Below are 18,117 nucleotides of genomic sequence, written 5' to 3'. Positions count from 1 at the left end.
CTCAAATGAGGTTACAGTACTTGAATGAAACTTTTCCTGGAAGATGGATAGGACGAAGGGGCGCAGTTGAGTGGCCAGCTAGGTCACCCGATTAAACCCCACTCGACTTTTTTCTGTGGGGTTATGTAAAAATCGAATTTATGTTAACAGACCACAAAGCATCGAAGAACTCCAAGAAAGAATATAAACGTGATTGCTGATATTCCTCCTAATATTATAACACATTCATCTGAAAATTTTGTGCAACGTATTTACTAATGTCAGGAAGTAAATGGAAAACATTTCGAACATTTGTTGTGAAATTATTGTTTTTTAAATGTTAATTTGATCTTTTTTCAATAATGTAATTTTTTATTTAAATTTTACAAAAAGCTTTCATTATAAGATACGAGACAAAAAATTATCACGGTGCAGAATTTTTGCCTCAATGTGTTAAAAGAAAGTAAGTATATTGCTGCAAATGCTGGTTCGTTTTTATGACTGCATCCTATTGTGAAGGAGTTAAGTATGCGCCCGTAAACCTTTAAGATGATTTATGGCACGGCTATTTACATTTAAAGAGTTCATAATACTTGCGGTAATTGAGAATGCAATGCCATAAAAACGAAGTCAGAGTTGGACCACTATACCTGGTTGATAGAGCAATCTTATTTTTAAAGCGCTAGGACGCCATAGACGACAGACAGACAAACCGGAGGACCTACTTTTCACACTCTAGTTATAAAATGTCGAGACATCATGAAATTAGCAGTTCGTCGGTTGGACCCTATTACAAAATCCAAAAAGTGAAAATATTACCGACGAAAAGAGGCTGAACATCAAAATATTGTAATAAATAAGTAGGTATGTATACAAATACAGATTAAAATATTTTTCTCCAAGTACCTTGCTATTTCGCTAAAATGTAGAAGGCTAAAACGCATTTGACCGTTTTGTCATAAACGTAGAAATAATCGTTTGTAATAATTTTCCTTACATCAGTGTAAATTAAGTTTAATTAATCAGTTTAATTAACATCCGGAGCAACCATTTTAGTCAAAAATTGCGTCAGTGGATCTGAATGCAATAACTGATCTTCAGTCTTCAGTTCTTTTGCAAACAGCATATTCGTTTTTAATTTCATCTCATTTCACATTCCTAACTATGACTATGGAAAATATTTTTCACAGAATATTTAACTTTTGACGAAACTCCTCAAATTAGAAAAGCTGACCAGAAGAACTATTTTGTTTGTCATTTCTTGCTAACCCGTGAGGTGCCCGTGAGTCACTCGAACTTTTGCTGTCACTTTCCTTCGTTGTGTCTATTACCCATTCACCGTTCACCGTGTAGCCAAGGGAGACACCCAACATCGGTCACGTCTATCACTCCTCGCATGCGCAAATGCCTCTATCTCGCTCCGACTCACCCGAACCGACAAAAACGCCGCCACCGAACAGAAGCGTCATTCCGTCATTTTCCAAGTGCGAGAGTGCAGTGTCTCAACATTCCCTTCTGTTTTCGTTGCGATTTTTTCCGCAAAAAACAACCCAAAAAACTCGGAATGGTTACCCATATTAACGACAAGGTAAGCCCTTTGTGTTTTCGGTAGGCGTGGCCGTTTTCCCGGAAAATACCGCAAGTCCGTTTTTTGCTGGTATTTCCACCGCGTTATCAAGCATGATTAGCACTTTTGAGTGGATTTAGTTATTTGCCCGGTTTTAGCCCCTTTGAAGAGCGAAAAATTATAATTGGAAGATAATGTGACAGATAAAGCCGTCTGACATTTGTGTGATCGTGACCTGCAATTAGTTGGATATTATCGAGCCTTTAATCGAGTCGGCGGCTGTTAAGTACTACATTATTATGAAAAGTTCATTACGATGGATTATTGTTGTTGGAATTAACAGTAATTCATAAGAACAATATTAAAAGCGCAGTTGTAGGACTAGTACGCGGTTTCAAGGTCGGCGTGGAATACCGCATAGATCTCTGGACTGTCAAAAAAAAAACGTTTCATCTTTGTCGAGAATGCGATTACTAGATTATACTGTCCTTTTCTATAATTAATTATCCGACACGATACCGGGTGTACTAGTCATGGAAATTCTAGAGTGTCACGCGTTCGACTGGATGTTCCTCAATATTTGTAGTTATTATTACATAACTTAAATCTAGGTAAACACCCAGATTACCTGTTATCAAGTAATAGCTATAAAATGTCACTTACTAAACAAAGGCAGATTTCCATAAAAAACTATTTCAATCGAGGGGACAAAAATAATGTTGATATAGTAATCATTTAGTAGTTTTTTGTTCATTATGTACTTGGGTCTGGGAACTAAATATTTCCCCGTAAATACTTAACTCGTTATACTCAATTGATACTTGTAGTGACGTGAATCCTAAAAATGACATTCTTATTGACCACAGTTCTAATCAATGACATGAGACGGTCACTTTTCATATTTGATGAAGTTTATTTCTATTAAAAAAGTGCCCATTAAAAATTAACTGTCTAACAATATTAATTTCCAGTATGTTAATTTATCAGTTTTATTATTCTATTTCGCTTTATCCATTTGATATAATTAACCCAAACATTGATCGAGCGTAGCATTAGTCAGTGAAATAAATGACACATTCAGTGAGCACGAATTTAAAGTTCAAATGTTAGCGAGAACTTTACCATTCAAGTCAATAAAACACTTTTAGCCCGGATGTGCACAACATTTTTTGCACAACCACACGTTTGAATTGATTATTGGTTATTTCGGGGCTATAGTTAAATTTAATGGAATCAAAATATAGAACAGTCTACAATTGTAAATTTTACATTGTATAATAAATATACACAATTAGCGTACTTAGAGTAAATTACATAAAACACGACAAATTCGTATTTCTGTGAAAATATTTTTTAAAATTCCCCATTTCCAACGTAAGTGGTACGCCATTGGTCAAGGCCCAAGCGACTCATTTTGATGTTCTTCTCGTAATATTTCCACTCTACCTGTCGTGCATTTGGAAGAAAGTTGCGTATTTTTGGGTTAAACTTTTGAACTCAAACTGGGTAAACATGGCATGACAAGGGGGGAGTAACCCTCTAAATTTTTAAAATAAAGCTGACCAGGATTCCTGTTTCGTTTTGCTGCTGTCTGTTTTGTGAATTATTCATTCAAATGTAGTTCGTGTTGGTTTTCTTTGGTAGGTAAAGTTGCATGACTTCATCACATTTGTTTCAATATTTAATCATCGTAATTATCATTCATGTGGTATGGTTTGTTTCAACACATTAATCGTGATTAGGGTTTGTGTGGGTTTCCTGTCGCACTACCATTTTTCACGAGTGTTGGAAATTATAGTTTATCCGGGTTCAAGAATGCAATAAAAAATATGGATTATTATTTATCAATTTGACGTTTAAAAATGTAAAGAAAGTGTCAGTGAAAATGAAATCAAACATAATTTGATTGTTGATGTCCCCTCGTTATTTCGCGTAGTCGATGTTTTCTAAATTGTATGAAATAATATACTCTTGTACTCGTGGTTTATGAATCCGCCTTCATGTTATCACAATTATATTTACAGTTTATTTTATTCTCGGATTTGTGCGCTGCCAGGTGTTGGTTCGAATTCCATCTTTACCGAGTGTTTTTTTTTATTACCTACATTTTTTTTTACTTATAAGGTCTATAAAATGAATAAAATTTTGCAGAATCAAATTTTATCATTTTTGGGAAAAACTGATTTTGCTCGATTGTGTGATGAGAGAAGGTCTATGTAAATAACTTTGGACCATTTTAATTTCCCGCGCATAAGAGGTTTCCTGTTTTCGTTTGTCTGTCTGTTACTAATTATTGTTACTATTTGAAAAGACTAAAAATTGGAAAACTGTAAATCAAAAAATTGCAGACATAAAAATTTGAATTGTCGTTTAATTCAAATAAAGGAAAATTAAAATATCTACGGACTGAAAATTCGGAGGAATGAAGAATTGAAAAACCGGAAACTTAAAAAAATCGCAAAATCCAAGAAACGAAAAATTGCAGATCGAAAAACTGAAGGAACGAAAATTTGCAAGATTGAAAATCTAAAAATTCGAAAACTTGAAAACTAGCAAACTTAAGAGCCAAAAATTGTAAATTCGAAAAATTGCAAACGCTAGAATTGTGAAAATTTCAGTTTTAATAATTGAAATAAGGAAAAATTAAAATATCTACAAATTGAAAAATTGGGGAAGGGCAAAACTGAAATATCGAAAAATTGCAAATAAAAGATCTGGGGGACCGAAGAATTACAAAATCAAAACAAAAAATTGGAAAATTTGTAAAATTGAAAAATTAAATATTGAAAACTAGAAAACCTAAAATCGGAAAACTGGAAAGTCGAAAAATTGAAGAAAAAAAAATTCACAAATGGAAAATTTGAAAATCGAAATATGTACTAAAAACCAAGAAACTGGAAAATCCAAAAACAGAATAAACGATCTAGAAATTGGCGAATCGAGCTAACTGTAAAATCCAAAAATTGAAAAAATCAAATGTTGAATCAAAATTTAAAAAAAATTAAAATTGAAAACTCTAAAAACTCCTGAATCGAAACATTGTAAAAGTAAAAAATTGCAAAAAATCGAAATACTGAGTAATTGTAAAATCCAAAAATTGTATAATTAAAAAAAAAAGTCGAAAATGGGTGCTATTAAAAGATCCGCAGTCAACAGGTGGAAATAAATGTGGCGAGAGCAATTTGAATGACACCAATGTGCTTTGTTGTCATTCTCGAAATTAATATATATCTTCAATAAAGTTAAAAAGAATTAAATAAAAAAATTGAAAAACTAAAAACGCCAAAATCGTAAAACGGAAAAATTCTAAAGTTCAAAAATGGAAAAACTGTAAAATTGAATAATTCTAAATCAACGATGTTAAAAATTTAAGTAGCTATAAAATCGAAAAACTGTAAAATCTAACAAAAATCGCAAAATCGAGAAATTGCAAAATCGGAAAACTAAAAACTTTTAAAAGTTCAAAAATGAGTGCTTTTTATAAAATGCTCAGTAAACATAATATAAATAAACGCAGTGAAAGCAATTAAAAATTAATTAGTCAAAAAAAATTTAAATATAGAAATTGAAAAATCCAAAAACTGTAAAATTGTGAAAATTCGTGCAAAACGGAAATATCGAAAAATTTCAAATAAAAAATCTGGGAGATCGAAAAATTACAAAATCAAAACATAAAAAAATCGAAAAATTGAAAAATTAAATATTGAAAACTAGAAAGCCTAAAATTGGAAAACTGTAAAGTCGAAAGATTGCAGAAACAAAAATTCACAAATGGAAAATTTGAAAATCGAAATATTAAAAATCAAGAAACTGGAAAATCCAAAAACTGAATACACGAACTACAAATTGGCAAATCGAGCTAGCTGTAAAATCGAAAGATTGTAAATTAAAAAATTGAAAAAAATCAAAACGTTGATAAATCAAAATTTTGAAAAACTTAAAATTGAAAACTCTAAAACTTGTAAATCGAAACATTGTACAATTAAAAAATTTAAAAAAAAAATCGAAAAACAGAAATTGTACAACCAAAAAACTGTATAATTTTTAAAAAATTCCAAAATGGGTGAGAGCCATTCGAATGACACCAATGTGCTTTGTTGTCATTGTCGAAATTAATACATATCCTCAATAAAGTTAAAAAAAATTAAATATAAAAATTGAAAAACTAAAAACGACAAAATCGTAAAACAGAAAAATTCAAAAGTTCAAAAACCGAAAAACTGTAAAATTGAATAATTCTAAATCGAAAAAGTTGAAAATCTAAGTAGCTATAAAATCGAAAAATTGAAAAATTCAAGTGTTGATAAATAGCAACTTTGAAAAATTTAAAACAAATTCGAAAAATGGCAAATCGAGAAACTGCAAAAATGGATAAGTAAGTATTTTTAAAAATTCAAAAATGAGTGCTTTTAATAAAATGTTCAGTCAACACAATATAAATAAACGCGGTGAAAGCAATTAAAAATTAATTAGTCAAAAACAATTTAAATATAAAAATTGGAAAATCCAAAAACTGTAAAATTGTGAAAATTGCAAATAAAAAATCTGGAAGACCGAAAAATGACAAAATCAAAATAAAAAAATTCGAAAAATTGTAAATTTAAAGATTGAAAACTAGAAAACCTAAAATCGGAAAACTGTAAAGTCGAAAAATTGAAGAAACAAAAATGTACAAATGGAAAATTTGAAAATCAAATATTAAAAATCAAGAAACTGGAAAATCTAAAAACCGAATAAACGATCTAGAAATTGGCAATTCGACCTAACTGTAAAATCGAAAAATTGCAAATTAAAAAGTTGGAAAAAATCAAAACGTTGATAAATCAAAATTTTGAAAAACTTAAAATTGAAAACTAAAAATTTGCAAATCGAAACATTGTATAATTAAAAAATTGCAAAAAATCGAAAAACTGAGTAATTGTCAAATCCAAAAACTGTATAAATAAAAAAAAAATTGAAAATGGGTGCTATTAAAAGATCCGCAGTCAACAGGTGGAAATAAATGTGGCGAAAGCAGTTTAAATGACACCAATGTGCTTTGTTGTCATTCTCGAAATTAATACATGTCTTCAATAAAGTTAAAAAGAATTAAATAAAAAAATTGAAAAACTAAAAACGCCAAAATCGTAAAACAAAAATTCAAAAGTTCAAAAATAGAAAAACTGTAAAATTGAATAATTCTAAATCGAAAACGTTAAAAATTTAAGTAGCTATAAAATCGAAAAAATTCAAATCGAAAAATGTAAAATCTAACAAAAATCGGAAAATCGAGAAATTGACAAATCGGAAAACTAAAGTATTTTTAAAAATTTAAAAATGAGTGCTTTTTATAAAATGCTCAGTAAACACAATATAAAACGCGGTGAAAGCAATTAAAAATTAATTAGTCAAAAAAATTTAAATATAAAAATTGAAAAATCCAAAAACTGTAAAATTGTGAAAATTCGTGCAAAACTGAAATATCGAAAAATTTCAAATAAAAAATCTGGGAGATCGAAAAATTACAAAATCAAAACATAAAAAAATCGAAAAATTGAAAAATTAAATATAGAAAACTAGAAAGCCTAAAATTGGAAAACTGTAAAGTCGAAAGATTGAAGAAACAAAATTTCACAAATGGAAAATTTGAAAATCGAAATATTAAAAATCAAGAAACTGGAAAATCCAAAAACTGAATACACGAACTACAAATTGGCAAATCGAGCTAGCTGTAAAATCGAAAGATTATAAATTAAAAAATTGAAAAAAATGAAAACGTTGATAAATCAAAATTTTGAAAAACTTAAAATTGAAAACTCTAAAACTTGTAAATCGAAACATTGTACAATTAAAAAATTTAAAAAAAAAATCGAAAAACAGAAATTGTACAACCAAAAAACTGTATAATTTTTAAAAAATTCCAAAATGGGTGAGAGCCATTCGAATGACACCAATGTGCTTTGTTGTCATTGTCGAAATTAATACATATCCTCAATAAAGTTAAAAAAAATTAAATATAAAAATTGAAAAACTAAAAACGACAAAATCGTAAAACAGTAAAATTCAAAAGTTCAAAAACCGAAAAACTGTAAAATTGAATAATTCTAACTCAAAAAAGTTGAAAATCTAAGTACAGTAGCGGTCATTTCTACGGAACCACTCGATAAAAAGTCAAGTTGGTAGCCCTGTCATCTAGTACTTTACGCCAAACGCGGTTGGTAGCGGTAGTTGAAATGGCAATCGAAACTAGCACAACACGAATGTTTCGGTTGCCCTCAGCTATGCCGCACTGTATCCCGTGCAGACTGTATGTTCTGTTCATCTATTTATTAAAATAAAATATCTACATTAACAATGGGGCCATCTAACCTGTCAAATTTTTGACACATATGTTTTCCCCCAGAAACCCGTCAAGGTCACTTACACCAAACAAATTTTGAAAATTTACACTAGGGAGTGGTTCTATAGAAAAGATCGCGACTTTAGCTATAAAATCGAAAAATTGAAAAATTCAAGTGTTGATAAATAGCAACTTTGAAATATTTAAAACAAATTCGAAAAATGGCAAATCGAGAAACTGCAAAAATGGAAAAGTAAGTATTTTTAAAAATTCAAAAATGAGTGCTTTTAATAAAATGTTCAGTCAACACAATATAAATAAACGCGGTGAAAGCAATTAAAAATTAATTAGTCAAAAACAATTTAAATATAAAAATTGGAAAATCCAAAAACTGTAAAATTGTGAAAATTGCAAATAAAAAATCTGGAAGACCGAAAAATGACAAAATCAAAATAAAAAAAATTCGAAAAATTGTAAATTTAAAGATTGAAAACTAGAAAACCTAAAATCGGAAAACTGTAAAGTCGAAAAATTGAAGAAACAAAAATGTACAAATGGAAAATTTGAAAATCAAATCTTAAAAATCAAGAAACTGGAAAATCTAAAAACCGAATAAACGATCTAGAAATTGGCAATTCGAGCTAACTGTAAAATCGAAAAATTGTAAATTAAAAAATTGGAAAAAATCAAAACGTTAATAAATAAAAATTTTGAAAAACTTACAAATCGAAACATTGTATAATTAAAAAATTGCAAAACAAAAATCGAAAAACTGAGAAATTGCAAAACCAACAATTTTTTTTAAAAATTCCAAAATGGATGAAAGCCATTCGAATGACATCAATGTGCTTTGTTGTCATTGTCGAAATTAATACATATCCTCAATAAAGTTAAAAAAAAAAATGAAAAACTAAAAACGACAAAATCGTAAAACACAAAAATCCGAAAGTTCAAAAATCGGAAAATTAAAAAAAAATTAACCAAATAAAAATTGATTTTCTGGCATAGAAAAATTACACATTGTTCTATTCTATTTCTTCTTGTTAAGTAATTTTTACATTTAAGGTTAATAGAAATTGCGATTTTTTACTTTTTCAAGAAACGTGCCAGCAATAAAATATCTATTTGAAAAAACTGAAATATCGATATTTTAAAATTTGGTTCACATAACAAAGATACAGATCTCTCTTTATCTCTCCATCAATATTGCAACACAGTCCTTAAAAATAACATGTTCTATTTGGAAAACTGAGATATCGATATTTGAAAATTGCTACATTTTATTTTTTCTTTTTACAAACACTCAGTTATCATATTTTCGAAAATGTCAACATTTCACCATTAATGGTATTGAATGCTTTAAAACCACAGTTTAAGTTTGATCTACAGTTCTTCTAAATTATTCAATTTCTGTTTATATGCATACTTGATCATTAAATAGTCGAGTAGTGAAAAATCTAATGACGTAAGATCAGGGGACGTGGTGGAAATTCTTGATTAAGCTCCAAGCTTGTAACTCGATCTGTTGCAAATAAGTCAAAGTTAAACCTTTTATGTGAGTTGTCGTTCCATCCTGTTGGAAGCAACTAAACAAAGTAAAGTAAATAGAACCAAGTTTCATTATTAAAAATGATTTTTAATCCAGTTACAATACTTAACTTTTCGACACCTGTTTTCTATTAATTACATTAATTAGATCCCAAAAGTGATTTAATAAAGAAGCTTTCTAAATTGTAATTTCTGGGAAACTTGCTGGTTTGTTTGACTAGATCCATTCACCATTCTAGAATATTCCATTACGGTAATGTATCACAATATTTGTCTTGTCACAAAGAATAGACCATTGTTATGGCTAAAAACAATTCGAATAAGTTGGACTACACAAATTACTCTATGAATTAATGTCACGCGTTTAAAAAAAACTGTTTGTTGATATTAAAACTAAAAGTGACCATCATCAAAAAAAGTGGCAAAACTGCAACTTTTTTAAATTTCAGAGGTCACTGGATGCATAAAACATTTATGAAAGCCTTGTATTACAAAATATTGATGCAGCACTTTCCACTTCATGCGGAAAGAAATACGACTTTGGCCTTTTAAATAGAATCCTACTTAGCGTACAGTTTTTGTTCAATTTAGAAACTTAATTTAAAAAAAAGAGGGGTGAGAATGTCTTTTTTGAAGACAAATGTCTTATGCTGTGCCAAAAAGGGGCAAACAGCGTCGAAATGAACCGATTCGTGAAAACTGCGTATCAGTCCAGCTGATCTTTCGTAAGACGGATATGTTATAACTTCGCCTGAAATTAAAAAGCTGAGGGTCACACGCGAGAGCGGTTACACTTCCGACTGCCGTCTTTGCCTAGACCTACCTGCTTTCTCTCTCATAATTACATTACAAATAAAACATTTTTACGACACGCCAAGCGTAAAAATAACCATTACACGATCGTCGATTTTTTCCAGGCCGACCTCGTATCGAAACTGAACGATGCCGGGGATCAGTTGGTGGTCATCGATTTCTTCGCCACCTGGTGTGGACCTTGCAAGATGATTTCCCCGAAATTGGAAGAACTTGCCCAGGAATTCCAGAACGTCCTAATTTTCAAGGTGAGTCGTTGGCTGTGCCAGGGGTCGAGTTTGACGTGTCGTCTGCTTCCAGGTCGACGTCGACGAGTGTGAGGAGGTCGCAATGGAGTACAATATTTCGTCAATGCCTACATTCGTTTTCGTCAAAAATAATCAGACGATTACGCAGTTCAGCGGCGCCAACTACGAGAAGCTGAGGCAGTTGGTGTTGGACAATAAGTAGTCAGTTTTTATTTTCATGTACTTGAAAAACACAAAAACTGCAAATTTTAATGAAAAAATTTCCAAAAAAATATTTTTTCACTGCGTAGGTTTCTGTTTGTGTTTTTTTCTCTGTTGGCATTTGATTTTTATAATTGCGTGAGTTGTTGTATATTTGTGGTTCACTAGTGCGCCTTACACAAAATGTAAAAGCATATATACATTCGCATGTATTACAGTTACAAAATTCATTAAAATGTTAAACAAATGAGGGGAGTATTTTTTAAAATAAGAATCAAAAACAATTTATTTTACACAATCACAAACATAATATTGCAGTAACACATGATTATGCTATACTCTAACAACTATTTGTTCATATTCCTCATAACTAAATAATAAAAACAATAAAAGTATTCGCTTATGTTTGTTTCTGAAATTAAAAAAGATAAAAGAGAGAATATCTTACAATAAAATTCTAAAATCTACACATTTTACACTTGTTACTGGACGGACAAATTCTTAAGTACAAGGTATGAGTTCTTTATAGTCGAGTGGACTAAACTTATAAAGCCTACAGAATTTACGACTACAATGTTTTAGTGCTTTCTTTATTTTTGTCTAAATTATTCTAGAAAAGTGTCCAAAATTTTTAAATACAGGTACTTCTACAACTAGGTGGCGCTGTAGTTAACATCGAACACTTTTTAATAAAATAATTAAAAAAATAAAATATAAAAAAAAAGATAAAATAAATAACAATTTTATGTCATGTGGATTTTGTTCATCTTCTAAATATTTAAAATTAAAGAAATTAGTACGTATTGTTTCGTTATTCATCACATTGTCGTTCAAAGTGAAAATTGTATTCGATGAACTCTTCCAAATTGGTCAGTTTGCATATATTCTGGAAAAAAAAATTGTATCAGTCATGGAAACGCTGGCAAAAGATAAACGTTGTGTAGGAGTACTCAATTCAAGCCGCCAAGAGGGAATTGGTAGGTCGAAAAATAAGAAGAAAATTTCAGAAACTAGTCGAAATGTTAGACAGATAATGGAGCAAACCCCTATAATATTATATGGAATTTTCAAAGTAGAATTTTTTCCACCTTAAAACGTATGCAGCAGTGTTATACATACAACCAAATTATTTTGTGACCAAAATTGTACTACAAAATTTATGTAAATATTTAAAAATATCTCTAATACCTGTCTTTTAGATATTCCCATGGATAAACAGTCCTATTAATTAACGTAGTTCTGTAAAAATAGGTTTCAAATGCAATTGTTATCCAACATTAAAAATTGCCACTGGTGAGAAAAAAAAGTGTAAAATTAGATGCAACGGGTAACACACATAAATTATTGATATTTACAGAATCTGTTTAAAAATAAAACTTGCAACGCAATTGTCGGTAGCATGGTAGCATAGTCTATTTTTCGCTGTTCGTTTTTGTGAAAAATTAAGGTAGGAAAGACCACAATAGGGAGTAAAAATAATATAAGGTTCTGTAATCTTAAAATAATAAAAAAAAACTTGTTTATTTGTGCCAAAATAAGTTTTGCAATTCATGAGATAAAGCAAAAGGTTCTCTAATTTTTTTTATTGCTACAGTTGAATTAAAACATCCAACACTTCATATATTATATGTACAATTTTCATCTTTAAAATATTGATAAGATTTAAAGCCTAAACTTTTAAACGCTTAATGGATTGTTGGTTCCACACTGAATCCATGTTCTAATTTTCATGACTTGCGTTTAAACCAGCGTATAAGTGCAAAACTTAAAAAATTTTGCAATTCCCGTTATCGCGAGGAAAAATATTAGAAAAGCTGCAGCCGAGTATTAATTAGTATTATTGCATAAAATACGACATTCCAGATAAGCAGCTAAAACACCAACAATCATCATTTAGATCACTATGTTCAAGAACATGGAACTGTGTCCTAAGACTTCCGCCATACCACTGTCATTTGAATGCAATTGAAATGGTATGGTCAGAATGTAAACGAAAGTATGATAAAAGTATTCCAAAAACTAATGCTTCTGTTGATCTACTGAAAACTTGGGAAAATGTAATAAATCAATTCCCAATATATATTAGGAAAAAATCATAGATTCGACATGGCAAACGGAAAAGATTCTGGACAATTGTGAAACAAATCAAGTCATTATCAATGTTAATTCCGTTTCAGATGATAACTTATAATTATTCAATTAATTTTGAACTTTTGCAATTTCCATTGATATGTTACCACACGAAGTTACTAAAAAAAGTCACATTCTAAGTGTTTTGAACAGGGATATTTTCACGACTTTAAATACATGAAAGACAACAATATCGATACTCCAGAACAAAAGTAACAAAAATGATCTACTGAAAATTATCAAAGGATTAAACATTCCTCCGAAATATGTCGGCGTATTAATGTATTAACATTAATAGTATTTTGGTAATTTATTTAATTTTTATATGCAAATATATTTTTTAATATTAATGTATATAAAACACTGTTTTTATTAACTGTAATTACACAATCATAAACATATCTCAAAAAAGATTTTATTACTGTGTTGAGTCACCAATGCAATAAGGATTAAATATTTTGTAAGCCGTCCCTGGATTTAACAATCGGAAGCGCACTACAGGTAATTTACCCTGTGAAAACGTCCCCTTTTCTCGACAGGTGTTGCTAAGTTGCACATTATTGGAGTTAAAGTGCTAATGTTTGACTTCGTGGACTATATTTATGAGTCACATAAAATCACTTCTACTTCGTAAAAATACATTTCATTTTCAAACGTCACATAAATTAAGATTTACATACATATTTTCAAACGGTTATAATTTTTAAAGCAGAAAAACCAGAATTATTCAGTTAAAGACATTTTTTGCTTTAACCACAGACTGACTGAGTGTTTCTCAAATGCTTTGAACATTGAACTCACAAGTTATAAGTATGTCGTAAATTATGGCTGATGAAGCGGTTGAACTGCCGTCCTCTCCGCCGGAAGTTCCAGCAATAGCAAGAGGGGCGTGGGAAAATTTATTACATTCTAAATCAAGACAAGTTTACGAAGACTCATCTACAGTTTTTAAATATGGCAAGAAAAACAATAGAAAGTCCAACGAATTCCGCTTCTTTGAAAAAAATGTTTGTTTTCTAAATCTTTATACAGGGTCTCTAGAATATATGGAAACGGTTAAATATCTTGACAACCAGTTGTATAAATCAATTGCAATTAGGTGTAGGGTGTAGGCTTACAAGAAGTTGTGCTCTAATTAACATTCCTCGATTCTTTTCGGTGAACGGACGAACCGGTGTTAATAGCACCCCCCTATCCCTGCGCCATGGGAACGCAAATTTCAATTATTATCTTATCATTATTAAGTATCGCCGGGCGCATTCTCTAGTTTCAAGAAAATAGGGGGACTCATTCTTAATTTGATGAATAAACAATTCTGTGATAACGTGATTAACATAGATAATACTAGTAACAGGCCATTATCAATGCACGATAAAAAATATAAAAGTGGCCATTCGTCCGATGGTCTCAATTGGTATACTTTCTTAGCTTACGTGCGGGAAGTAAAAATACTTCCGAGAGTCGGAGAATACATTGCCGAGTTATTTTATTGAATTAGAAAATGTTTATAAAAAGATATTTTGTATTATTCAGAAAGTCGACATTTCAAAATATTGAATTTCTGTTCCTTTAAAAAACCATGAACGGAAAAATGATTACTTTGACTTCTAATTATAGTAATAAAGTTATGTCGAATATTTTTGTCACGAGTGCGAAGCGGTTGCGTATTTGGACTTTTTTAAACAACACTCTGGGAGCACTTTTTGGACAGGCGCCCGTGGATATACCTAGAGATTTGTGGTATTGCCACGATGGAGTTCCTCTTCATAATGATATGAAAATATGGAGATGGTTTAACTTATATCCCCTAGAAAACACTAAATAGTATCGTTACCGTGGAACAAACCTTGCGTAAACTTAACTAAAAAAAAAATGTTGATTGTCTTGAAAGAGTACAACGTAAGTTTGTCAATTATCTACTTTTTAAAATGGGAATAAATAAGGATAACTATAGCTACTACCAAAGGCTTGTACTTGGAACTACTGGAGAATAGAAAACAAAAAGCTGAAACTCGTTTGGGTTATAAGTTGTTCCAGAATGCATTGACTGCTCTGGCCTAGTTATGCTATTTGATATTAGAGTATCTAGATTAGGTTCTCGTTGCGCTGAAACTTTTGTACCTAGATTTCATCGTACCAATTTTACGTTTCATGGACCTATAGATTTGTAATTACTTTTGCACACGTTTAGTTCTTATTTTCGATATGTCGTCTCTTGTATCTTTTTCGGCATTAAATACATATTATTATTATTGTTATTAAGACCCACCACTGACCCGGAAATGACCGGCATTCAGGCAAGACTTCTATCATTACGGGTACTAAGACCAAGTAATGATATGCATTGATTAGATTAACAAAACAGCTTTCGAGATTCTAGAATTACAGCATACAAATTAGTCTGGTATTATTCTCTAATCTCACCCCATCCCCAAAAGTCTAGCGTAACTACCGATCATTTATCCGCGCATCACTTGGAAAGTGACCTACACTACTCTGACCTACTGGTGCTAATCTAATCTGACTGACATGATCAGACTGTTCGAGAAACTTACGAACAATATGACATGTTCCTAACAAAACAGCTTTCTGAATTTTGATAATTATTGAATTATTCAAATGCAAAGACTTTAAATTCTCAACTAAGCTATTTGGAACTACACCTACATTAGAGATAACTAGGGGTAGAATTGAATTTTTTTTAAGTTTCAACATGGATTTCATTTCTATCGATAATTGTAGATATTTTGAAATCTTGGTGTGGTATGTTTGAATAATGTTGTTTGTGTTAGGAATAGCAATGTCAATGAGAATGGCTTCATTCGTGTGTTTTTTGATAAGTATGATGTCTGGTCTGTTAGCTGTAATGTTTAAGTCTGTAAGTATTGTGCGATCCCAGTATAATTTGTATTTGTTATTTTCAAGGAACGGAGATGGAACGTAAGTGTAATATGGTGTCGTATCTTCGATTAAGTTCATAAGTGTTGCTAATTCTTTGTGAATGATTTTGGCTGCGTTGTCGTGTCTAGCTTTGTAGTCAGTTTGTGCCAGAATGCTGCAGGAGGAGATTATGTGCTGGATCGTTTCAGGTTTTGCTTTGCAGAGGCGACAGCAGTCGTTTCTTATATTCGGATGTAGTTGTTTTTGTTTTAGCCCACTTATTATTTTGTCTATTGTGTTGGGGGTGTGGATTTCTTCGGTGTTCGACAGATTTAAGGGTGTGTGGTTCAAATCTGCCCTTGTGATGGTGCGAAACATTTCATTTCTTTCTGCTCGTTTCAAGAAATACTTCTTCAGATCTGAGATTTGTCTCTGATATAAGTTTTCTAGGTTCTGGAAACCCCTTCCTCCATTCTGTCTTGGTAATGAGAATCTTTCAATGGACGATTTTGGATGATGCCTTCTACACTGTGTGAAGATTCTCCTTGGTGCGATGTTTAAATTTTCAAGATCAGTTTTGGACCATTTAATGACTCCAAAAGAATATGTTAGCAGTGAAACGCAGAATGTATTTACTGCTTTCATTAAATTTTTTCCATTTAACTGTGTCTTCAATATTAATTTTAATCTCGCTAGGTATTGATCTTTCAACTGTGTTTGCGTTTTGGTATGATTGATGTGGGAGGATTGACAGAAACCCAGATATTTGTATGTATGAGATTAAATCACTAGATGACTGCCTCTTTCTGCAATTAAATATAAATCGTGTGTATAATTGGTCTATCAACAATCATCTTCCCTTGAATAGAGATAAATGCTTTATTAAAACCTATAGCAGGAAAGTTTTTTCAATTTTGTTTGATTATGTCTTGAATGGATTTGTCTTGCATAGACCGGAATTTATTCGCGATCTGGGAATTACGTTCGATAGCAAACTCAACTTTATTGAACATATTAGACAAATATCTGAATTAGCATATAGGTGTTTGGGATTTGTCATTCGAAATTCTAGTTATTTTCTTCACGTTTCCACTACTAGATCATTGTATTTTGTTTATGTCAGGTCTCGATTGGAATATTGTTCTGTTGTGTGGAGTCCAATTTACAAAGTTCATGTTACAGCGTTGGAAAGAACACAGAGGCGTGCTTTAAAATATATGGCCTATAAAATTGATGGAGTTTATCCCTGTAGAAGTATTTCGAATGATATCCTAAACGATCGCTTTCAGGTTCAAAGCTTGGTAGAAAGGAGGAAATACGCTTATGTTATATTCTTGTATAAAATAGTCAATTACAAAATTAAATGTCAAGAATTGGTAGAAATGCTAAATATAAGAATTCCCAGAAAGAATTTACGACAAAAAACAATCTTTGAGCAACAATTTCCTAGAACCAATATATTGAAATCTTCTCCTTTCTACCAAATGCTGGAGTGTTACAAGGATTTCGAAAAAAAGGGTGACGTTTTCAACTGCAAACTGTCAGATATAAAGAAAAGTTAAATTTAAAGAGAATATAGTGCTGAATTAAAATAAGTAAAACTATATATTGTTCCAATTCTTTTCGTTGACTTTTATCTTAATCTTAATTCTTTGGTTATTGGGTTTTGTTTTCGTTTTTGTTTTGTTTTGTTTTGTCCCTTGTTTTGTTTTTAATCATTGTGCCTAGTTTTAGATCGGATTTATGATATTGCCTCTTGGTAATTGGGCCTTAAGCCTGTCAAGAGGATTCATTAATAATAATAATAATAATAATAATGTATCATTTCGTTCTTGGGCTTCGATTATTTCGTTATTCTGGGTTATATGTGGTACTTGGTGTTGGACGCCTTTTTTGATTGCTTGGGTCTTACATTTCTCAATACCAAAATACATACCAATATCACCGGAAAACTACTCAGTCAGATTTAATAGGTTTGTTAACTGATTTTGTGTACTTGCATATATTTTTATGTCATCCATATACAGCAAGTGACTTATTCTGTTTTCCCTTTGTTTGTTAATTCTTATATTGAACCCATAATTGCAGTTGTTCTGGATATCGGAGAGGGGATTTATTGCTAAGCAGAACCATAACGGGCTAAGAGAATCGCCTTGAAAAATTCCTCTTCGGATCATTATTGGATCTGACTGAATTGTTTGTTCATTTAAGGTTATTTGGAGGGTGGTCTTCCAAAATTCCATGGAACATTTGAGAAATGTGCAGATTTTAGTATCAATTTTGTATAATTCCAGAATTTTGCATATTATTATTATTATTATTATTATTTGACAGACCGCGAAATTTAAAATGGTTTTATGTTGGATTTAAAGTTTCTAGTTTATAAACAAAATTTGGATTTTTAATTTGAATAAAATTCAAAAAATGCGTTG

At 30.9% G+C, this 18,117-nt stretch overlaps 2 protein-coding genes across 6 annotated transcripts in view; one reads left to right on the top strand and one right to left on the bottom strand.

Annotated features, from left to right (window-relative positions):
• Nucleotides 1-1,409: 1,409 nt before the first annotated feature.
• On the top strand, nucleotides 1,410-10,922 carry LOC135138994 (thioredoxin-2). Its single transcript, XM_064069056.1, has 3 exons — nucleotides 1,410-1,567; nucleotides 10,331-10,474; nucleotides 10,527-10,922. The coding sequence occupies exons 1-3, from the start codon at nucleotides 1,544-1,546 to the stop codon at nucleotides 10,674-10,676; spliced, it is 318 nt and encodes a 105-aa protein (XP_063925126.1). The 5' UTR covers nucleotides 1,410-1,543; the 3' UTR covers nucleotides 10,677-10,922.
• A 96-nt stretch (nucleotides 10,923-11,018) lies between these two features.
• The window catches only part of LOC135138991 (myelin regulatory factor), a 98,767-nt gene continuing 91,668 nt past the window's right edge, over nucleotides 11,019-18,117 (bottom strand). For all 5 annotated transcript variants that reach the window (XM_064069052.1, XM_064069050.1, XM_064069053.1 and 2 more), the window contains exon 15: nucleotides 11,019-11,561. In XM_064069052.1, the coding sequence (XP_063925122.1) occupies nucleotides 11,487-11,561 (75 nt within the window). In that variant the 3' untranslated portion in view covers nucleotides 11,019-11,486. The remainder of the gene's footprint in view (nucleotides 11,562-18,117) is intronic.

The sequence above is a fragment of the Zophobas morio genome, unplaced genomic scaffold (assembly GCF_036711695.1).
Source record: "Zophobas morio isolate AGI-343-1 ecotype UQ-CSIRO unplaced genomic scaffold, CSIRO_AGI_Zmor_V1 ptg000030l, whole genome shotgun sequence".
Lineage (NCBI taxonomy): Eukaryota > Metazoa > Arthropoda > Insecta > Coleoptera > Tenebrionidae > Zophobas > Zophobas morio.
Note: the sequence above shows the minus strand (reverse complement) of the source record. Positions and strands in the feature narration are given on the sequence as shown.